The 9,599-nt window shown below is 48.9% G+C and overlaps 1 protein-coding gene across 1 annotated transcript; it reads left to right on the top strand.

Annotated features, from left to right (window-relative positions):
* Window positions 1-8,296: 8,296 nt before the first annotated feature.
* On the top strand, window positions 8,297-9,362 carry LOC135256949 (uncharacterized). Its single transcript, XM_064339260.1, has one exon. It carries the CDS (start codon window positions 8,328-8,330, stop codon window positions 9,360-9,362), a length of 1,035 nt encoding a protein of 344 aa, XP_064195330.1. The 5' UTR covers window positions 8,297-8,327.
* The last annotated feature ends 237 nt before the right edge of the window (window positions 9,363-9,599 follow it).

Raw genomic sequence — 9,599 nt, 5'->3', positions numbered from 1 at the left:
CACATAGACCCTGTTTACACATGGTTTTAAAATGCGTCTTGGGCGATCGGATCACAAGTGGACAGCGCTAAATACAAGTGTAAATGACCACCAAAACGCATTGTGATCCGATCACTCAAACCACTTGCCGAGGTGGTCTGGGACGCATTTGACCACATATCTTTTGTAGTATAAACGCTAATGCGTCCTGATGCCTGACAAGGACGTAACAGGAAAATACATCATCAATGCAATTTTTCGTCTTGTCCTGTGCTCTTTTGCAAGTCGCAAATGACTTTGTCCTGCCAATCTCAACAGTTGGAATAGCCCGTACATGTATATTAGTTCTTGAAACATTTTTGTTTTCTTAGCTAGCCCGTGCGAAACAAATCTGGCGCTTGTCTGGCGACAGACTTTTGACCTTCTAGCGGAAGTGACGTAGGCAGTAACGAAATCTGAACACAAGTGGTCAGCTGGACACCTTGGAGACCCATGATAGACACAGGTGTGAACGGTGATGTGTCTCGGGTGTCCACTTGTGTTCGGGTCACCGAAACGCATTTTAAAACCAAGTTTAAACAGGGCCATACTCACATGATCATCATACTTACACAAACTTTGTACTGACCACTAATTGAACTCAACGCTCACTAACTATACAAGAAAACCCACAGATCAGCAAGTAGAGTCTCCGGGAACCTGTGATGCTAGTATAGCATAAGAATAAACAATTATTAATCTGTGCTGCCCTTGTGTTTTACATCTTTCCTTCCGTCTTTATTCCTGGATCATTTCCACTATAATAGCTTAACATTCACGCCAAGTGTTCTTAATTGTTAATTGTCTTATATGGTGCTAACAAGCTAAAGGTTTTATGAATTGAAAGCAAATAAACACTGATAATGGAAGTTTTGTGGTAATATCATGTGACACAGCAGGGCAGTTACGGTACATTAAAAAAGGCTGGTAAAAAAAATGTCTGGTGGTGGGTAATTTTTTTCATCTACCTGCCAAATTGGCAGGTAAGGCAAAAAGTTCATTTTCATCCCTGTATCCCGCCCTAATCTGTGCTCTCTCTCTCAACCCCAATTTGTGACTTGCGGAGGCGGAGACTGACCCACTTCTGAATTTGGCTTCTAAAGCTTGTGTTTCCATAGGCCTAAACATTAATGAGTTGGATGCAAGTAGTCTATGGTTTGCCTTGCATACTGTAAACTAAATAAATTTAGAAAAAAAAATGAAGACGGACCTGGAGATCACTCACTTAAAATAAAAAATTAGGAAAACTGAGCTAGCATTATTGTAGTAGAGCAGCAGTTGAAAGTGAGCAGAAAACACTTGGAAATATATTTATTTTCCTTGACATGATTTTGCAGGAAAAACAGCAAATAAAGTGGAAAAGAAACCATTTTATTAAAAATCAGGTTCTGTTGATGTGAAGCTGTCAATTACAGTGATTATGTCCCTTACAAAGCCATCATCTGTGTGTTCTAGAATGTGATGGATAGGACAATCGATCCCTTCTTCAAGTGATGGTGTGGGGCAGCTCGCTCCCCTCTTAGTTGTCATGATGTCTAGCAAAAATGGAGCATCGCGTAGTTCTGGCAGGTCACGAGAGTCAAGCGCTCCGGCCGAATCAGCTGATGGCTCAGCTGAGTGATGTTCGCCTATCACAGTACATTCACTAACAGGGCGGTCTACTTAAACAGCCTCCCTCTACTCATTCGGCTGCTCCTCCTGCATGCAAGCGCTGCACGTTGCATTCGCAAGTAGCTAGCTCAACAATATGGCACCAAACCTGAGATGCGACTATTGACAGTAATATCAATACCCGTCATTCTTACCTGGCTTAAATATACGATGTCCACCGCCGACCAAGATGAACATCTCTGGACAGAGGACGATGCCGTAGAGACGCAGCCGCAGCCCGACGGTACAACCAGACATGTCCAGGACGAAAACTCCACTTCCGTCCGTAGGAGCTCCCGCCTGGCAACCCATAGCCCCTCCAACCGAAGCGCTTCTAACTGGCCGGTGGAGAAAATCCTGGAAGCCCTATTCCGACGTGGACTGCACCCTCCCCTCGGAGCCAGCCACAAAGAACTCTTCGGTTTTCTGATCGAGAAGGTTCCCAATCTGGATACGGCCACAGCCGCAGAAGGTCCCGCAGCCGCACCATCCGCACCAAACTACAGCTAAACGCAAAAACTGCGCCCGCGCCCCCGAGTTCCCTGCCGCAGCCACCGCCCCCGCCAAAAGGGCAAGAACACAACAGCCGACCAATCCAAATAAGCAAAACGAAGACCCAGTCCTGGCCGCCCTGCACAACATCCAATCTTCCCTCTCCCAGATGGACGTCCAGATTCAAGCACTAGAAGCTCCTACTAGAAGCTCTTCTACCTCAGATCCCCGCTCCGCTACCTACTTCCAAGGGAACAACAGACCGGACATATCCCCGTCCGCCGTCGATGACGTCGGCTACGCGCCACCTCCTACCGTCATGGCACCGCGGAGGACACTGGCAACTGCAGTCCCCGCGGCCCCGGCTGGGGTGCCCTTCATTCCTCCAGCGGCTGCCATTTCTCCCCAGCTGCGAGCTTCCATTCTGGCAGGTAATAACATCAACTTAGCAAAAATACTGCTGTGCTTGGAGACCAGTGACAATCGCATAATAGACTGCGGGGACGTTTCAGTGCTTAAAGATAGCGACCCCAGGCTTACCAAAAGTCTGACTATGGCCAAATTTAACACAGCCTTCGGAGTTTACAGAGACACTATATGCGAAATCAATCCCGAATGCAGGAAGGAACTGGACACTTACCTGTCTATTATTTCGGACTTAGCCATGTCGTACGGGGGGACTTCGTTTTACGAATACCATAAGTCCTTTTCTGCTAAAGCGGCTATGTACATTCAGCGTTTTAACCAGAGGCTTGAATGGTCCGTGGTTGATTTGGCTCTAATTAGTAGGCATTTCACGGGGCATCGCCCCCTCTCCTGTACGGTGTGCGGTTCATTTACCCACACCACCAGCTTCTGCCCCAAGGCGGCGTCACTGTTCCAACCCGTTGTCCCTCAAATAAAACACGAGCGTAGCGGGGAAATCAAGGTGAAGACCGCCCTTCAAACCCCGCTGTGCTATAATTTCAATGAGAATTTCTGCGCATTTCGTAACTGTAAATTTATACATGCTTGCAGCTACTGCGGAGACGGGCATCCCAAGTCTGTGTGCCCCAGGCGAATGCGCCTTGTAAACAAGAAAAAGCATTAAAGCCATCTACGCCTGTCAACATTCCAGAGCTGGGCAAAGCTCTGAAGCAGCATCCCAACTGTTGTTTTGTCAAATATTTGATAACCGGGTTGATTCACGGGTTTTTTGCTGGTTTATCCTTTCTCCCTAAAGTGTCCTGTGTTTGCCCTAACCTTCGGTCTGCTCTACACGAACCAGGAATAGTAGACGAACTGCTCTCACGAGAGTCTAAGAAAGGCTATATGATCGGTCCATTCGATAGCTCGCCATTTCCGCTTTATCGTATCAATCCCATAGGCGTGGCCACACGTAAATACTCCGGAAAAAAACGCTTAATAATGGACTTATCTGCCCCTCACAACAATGACGTCTTTTCTATTAATAGTCTCATTCCTTCGCAACAATTTTCACTACACTATGCCACAGTAGATCACGCTATCGAATTCATTAAAAAAGCCGGTAAAGGCGCCTGGCTTGGTAAAGCCGACATAACGGATGCTTTAAAAATCATGCCTCTTCATCCTTCTCAGTGGCATTTATTCGGCGTCATGTGGCGTCAAAAAATGTATTTCGCGGTTAGGCTCACCTTCGGTTGTCGCAGCAGCCCTCGAATATTCGATACATTATCGGAAGCACTTTGCTGGATACTCTTAAACAACTGTAAACTACCTTTTATTTTACACCTACTAGATGATTTCCTAGTAGTAGATTTCCCCCATTCCCAGCCAGATCGCTGCATTACAGCTTTAAAAAACACATTTAAGGAACTGGGCGTTCCTCTATCGGAGGAGAAAACTAAAGGCCCCGCTAAAGCCATCGAGTTTCTGGGCATTATCCTAGATAGTAACCTCATGCAGGCATCCCTGCCATTAGAAAAACTGGTCCGCATTCGTGAAGCTATTAAATTTGCGGCGGACGCGGAATCTCTTTCAAAAAAGGAGTTGCTCTCATTACTGGGGCATTTTAATTTTGCAACGCGAATAATCCCTCAGAGATGTTCCTTTGTATCCAGACTCCTCGACCTATCAAAAACCGCAAATAACTTGCACGATAATATCACCTTGGACGCAGGTTGCAGATCCGACCTGCGATTTTGGTCTAGGCTATGCGACAATTGGAACGGTATCTCGTTCTTCCATAATGATCAGGTAGAAACGTCAGTCACCCTTAAGTTTTTTACCGACGCAGCACCCTCAATCGTTTTGGGGGATTCATCAATAATCAGTGGTTCGCAGATGCATGGCCTAAAGAGCTGCAGTCAATGACTTTAAATGCCCACTCTACAGCACTGCTCAAATTATATCCCATAGTCGTTGCATGTATCCTTTGGGGAAGCCGCTGGCCAAGGAAACAAATTCTAGCCTATTGCGATAATGAGACAACCGTGAAAATAATTAATAAAGGGCGTTCATTCGTTCCTTTTATCAATAGGCTAGTTAGACGCCTCACTTGGATCTGCGTCACAAATAATTTCACCCTCCGCGCCGTTCACATACCAGGCCTCAATAATCGAATCGCTGACTCTTTGTCCCGGTTTAAATTCCAGGAGTTCCGAACCCTGTGTCCAGACGCCGCACCTTCCAGCCTGCCATGCCCAACCTTCGACCAAACGGTGCTAGACTAAATGCCGCCTTGCAAACATACCTGTCTTCCGCCTCCCACTACATGAGATCAGGACTGGCCAAATCTACATTAAAAATGTACGATTCGGCATGGTATTACTTCTCCTCCTTCTGCGCCGCATTTTCAGTAGCCGTCTCGCCCATCAATATACCAATCGTCTGCGCCTTCGTAGTTCACTGTTTTGAATCTAGAAAAATGCAGCCTTCCTCCATCAAGACACTCGTAGCAGGAATCCAATTCCATTTAAGATGTATGGATCCCTCGGTCGGTAGTCTGCTTGGGGATCCATCTCTTCGTCTGCTCTTCAATGGCTTGATGAAAAGAAGCCCTGAAAGCATAGATAAATGTCTCCCCCTCACTATCTCTCTAACTCACAAACTGGTATCGCACTTAAGACAAGGGTGTTTTAATCCTTACACAGACTCACTTTTAGAGGCGGTGTTTCTGACTAACTTTTACGGTTTTCTTAGATGTGGGGAATATACCACTCGCACTGAGAATTTCGACCCGTCCCTTGATCTTACATACTCAAATTTATCCTTTGGTTCACAGTATTTTATTATTCACCTCAAACGCTCCAAAACTGACAAAAATGCTATAGGAACTCCCATCATTATTGCGCAAACTGGCACTGTTTTCTGTCCCTTCTCTTCCATGGCACGGTACCTGCGGTGGCGTCCCCACGCGAGCCCGGACGAGCCTCTCTTTGCCGCCGACAAAGGGAATGCCATGACGAGATCATGGTTTGCTGCCCGCCTTCGGCTAGTTTGCCAATCCTGCGATCTCTCTCCAGAGCTATACACCGCCCACTCCTTCCGCATCGGGGCATCGACGACAGCTGCTACACTCGCCCCAGTCTCCACTCTGAAAGCCATGGGGCGCTGGTCTTCTGATGCTTACGAACGTTATATTCGACCGGACGTCGATGAAATAATTTCAGTTCAAAAAGCTATGAGCTCAGCTGCATAGAGTAAGGCATTCCGCCTCCGTCATACGTTTAATAAATGTTCTGCAAGTCTGGCAACGACTGAGGATTCATTTACACTGATGCAGTTAGTAGCTTAGTATATTTTCCCCGATTCATTTTAAATCTCGGTGCTCGGGGGAAATACCGACAAGCTGTCGGTACACATAGCCTAATATTCCTAATATTACTAGCCTATCTCACATAGCATGTTCCCCTGGTTTATTAATTAATAATACATCTAAGTATTGGCCTCAGGGGAACGTCCAACATGCTGTTGGTACACATAAAAAAATAAAAAATAATAAATAAAAAATTGACGGCCTCAAGCCGAAAGGCTCGACTGGACGAAGGGCTTCCTCCAGGTGGTCGTACACATAGTCATCACGTCATCGTTGAACACGTGCTTCACATCACTGCTCTTACTGCTGCTGCGCTACGGCTCCTACGCTGCTGCGTTACTGCCACCGCGCTCCTGCTGCTGCTACTACTGGCTCCTCCGGTAGGCCTATGCAACGAGTGAGGATTCATTTACACTGACATATTACCGACTACATTTCCCCCGGTTAGTTCAAATCTCGGCGCTCGAGGGGAAATACCGACAAGCTGTCGGTACACATAGCCTAATATCATACCACACATAGTATGTTCCTTTGGGTTATTAATTAATAATACATCTAAGTATTGGCCTCAGGGGAACGTCCAACACGCTGTTGGTACACATAACCACTGATCCACGTAAAAAATAGACAGCCTCAAGCCGAAAGGCTCGACTGGACGAAGGGTGGTCATACACATAGTCATCACATCAGCCGGAGACACTTATTAATAGCACGTCGGCATATGGTTGTTTTGGGGTTTGGCTGCTGGCCTCCCGGCCTTATCCACGCGGGCTGCGTGGTTGGCGGGAGAGCTCCAGAACAGAGCCATACCGCCAAACATAACTGTATTGCCTTTATTGTCAAAAAAAATTCTACTTGATGACAGTGGTCCTGACAGAAATGGAGCATCGCGTAGTTCTGGCAGGTCACGAGAGTCAAGCGCTCTGGCCGAATCAGCTGATGGCTCAGCTGAGTGATGTTCGCCTATCACAGTACATTCACTAACAGGGCGGTCTACTTAAACAGCCTCCCTCTACTCATTCGGCTGCTCCTCCTGCATGCAAGCGCTGCACGTTGCTTCATAAATCCCCTCCACCACCCCAGCTCCATCCCCATGCGTCAAGAATTTGCATTTCTCCATTCCTATGTGTTAAGAATTTGTACTGCTCCATCCCTATATGTTAAGAACTGCTTTGCTGCTGGATCTGTTCTGTGTGTACCCCTCTAGGGGGGTTTGGCTGCTGGCCTCCCGGCCTTACCCACGCGGGCTGCGTGGTTGGCGGGAGAGCTCCATAACAGAGCCATGCCGCCAAACATAATTGTATTGCCTTTATTTTCAATAAAGTTCTACTTGATGACAGTGGTCCTGACAGAAGTAAAAATGTGTTGTACATAAAACCACCTTTATTTATATAGCATTTAGGCTGCCATAAAAAGTAAATTGTAAGTTATTTGTAAAAAAGTAAAATAGAGAGTGTGCATAACATACAATGGCCATACTCACGTTTGTGGAAAACAACCTGTTGCACTCCATAGAGTTAACACTGAGAGGTCTAGGTATGGTAGGTTTCTTAAGGAGTGGGGTTACTGAACCATCTTAAAGTCAGATGGAATACAGCCACATGCAAGCAAGGCATTAACGATAGAGGACAGATAAGGAAGGATTTAGCCAGATATGGATTGGAAGAATGTGGTGTGGCGTGGATCGGGGCATGCCCCCGCAGTGCCCCTCCCAGCCTGATATGCATCAGCTCAAACCTGCCATCAGGCCCGCTGTTCAGGACCCAGGACAGCGCCACTCTGTGAAGCCCAGCCACAGGACCCTGGAGAGCGGCAACCTGGAAATTCCCCAACTCCCTCATTGGCACTCAACACACCTGAAGTCAATGAGGCGACACAGCTGCCGCCACTCCAGGGAAATGGGCTGGGAGCTTAAGAGGAGGCCTTTGTCTCCCTTGGGCAGAGGGGGTTTTTGGGCTGCAGCAGAGCGGTTAAAAATCTGTTTGTAACTTTTTACCTTTTTGCAGAAGCCGGCGGAGACGCGGGATCACATCCCTCTTCCTGCTTCGAAGAGGGATCCCCTCAGCTGTCTCCCGGTCATCAGTACCTTAATTTCAGTTACTTTACTTTAATTTAATTTAAATAAGAAACTTTGGTTGTTGAGTACGGCTTTGGTTTGTGTGCTTAATTTTTGTTTAATTAAAGAGCCCTGTTGGGCTATTTTTCCCCAAACCTCCGGTCTGTGTATTTCTGTGCCGCCCCGCCTGCACCGTCACGCCCAGTACGGTGCCACAGTGGTGGAGAATGCGGACATAGGCACGGAGTAATAGCAGAATGCAGCTAACTACCTCGAGCTCAAGTATTACACTTGCTCTTTCATTAGTCTTGTGTTCCCCAATTTAGCTGCGACATGGAGGACCTCTTACGGGCGCTCGTGGAGGCTAACCTGGGACAACAACATGCTGCCCAGGTCATGGCTGAACAGGTCATCCGGCTCACCGAGGTGGTCCAGGCTCGCGACGCATCTGCCGTACCGCTCCCGGTTAGCAGGACGAAGGCTAAGGATGTCCTGACAAAAATGACTGAAGCCGACGACGTGGAGGCCTACCTCCACACCTTTGAGCAGGTGGCCGAGCGCGAGTTATGGGATCCCTGGGAGATGGCAGACACCCTTGCTCCCTTCCTCACCGGCGAGGCCCAACAAGCATACCAAGACCTGGGCGCAGCAGAAGCCCGGGACTACCACAGGCTGAAGAGGGAGATACTAGCCAGAGCCGGTGTATCCCCCACATCTGCCGGACAACAGGTCACCACCTGGGCCTACCAACCAGGGGTCAACGCACGCAGCCAGATGGCGTCACTCCGGAGGCTGGTTACCCGTTGGCTCCAACCCGAACGCCTGTCCGTGGAGCAGATCCTCGACCGGGTCACCATGGATCAGTTCCTTTGGGCATTACCGTATGAGGCGAAGAAGCTGGCCGGGCAGCATTCTCCACAGAGCCCGGAGGACCTGGTGGAGCTGGTGGAGCGAGTCGAAGCCACGCAAGAGATGCTGAAGGCAGGACCGACCGAGCGCTCCCTCTTCCGTCCCCGGACTGGAGGTGACCGGAAGCCGACCCCACCGGACTTAGCCCATGCCCGGGCTCCAGGCGACCACGGCGGACATTCGTGGACACCCCACTTCCCGTTTCAGTCTGGAAGGGGAGGGAAAATACCCACCCTGCTGCCCACCTCTGGAAAGTCGCCCTCAGATGTGTCCATGCCCACCGACCCGGCCCCCACTCCAGTTTGCTTGCCCCATGGACGGAGTTGCTTGGCTGCGGAGCAATTCAACGCCCTGTACCAGGCCGCCAGAACTGTCCAGAGGGGGGGCAGAAGAGCCCAAAGGAAGGGAACCGGGTCATGGCCCCGACGAGCCAAACCCTGGGTCCGTCCATCAGGCTAACCCTATGCTGCCTGGCTTGGAGAATGGGTTGGAGTAGGCGAGGTGGCAGAAGAAGCTGATGGGGAAGGTGAGCTCTTACCTCCCTTAACTATGTCCAATCTCCCTCCCCAGGCACAGCGTAAAGGACAGTTTGGCACCGCGCAGGTCCAGGATGACCGGTTGCGCCACTGCTGGAGCCAGGTGCGGGTCCTTGAAGGGGTAAAGAGGGGAGAAAGACCCCTGGAAGCAAATTACTTC

The sequence above is a fragment of the Anguilla rostrata genome, chromosome 6 (genome assembly GCF_018555375.3).
Source record: "Anguilla rostrata isolate EN2019 chromosome 6, ASM1855537v3, whole genome shotgun sequence".
Taxonomy (NCBI): Eukaryota; Metazoa; Chordata; class Actinopteri; order Anguilliformes; family Anguillidae; genus Anguilla; species Anguilla rostrata.
Note: the sequence above shows the minus strand (reverse complement) of the source record. Positions and strands in the feature narration are given on the sequence as shown.

Excerpts from the sequence above, each read along its gene's own strand:
- LOC135256949 (XM_064339260.1), top strand. The coding sequence starts at position 8,328 with ATGGAGGACCTCTTACGGGCGCTCGTGGAGGCTAACCTGGGACAACAA.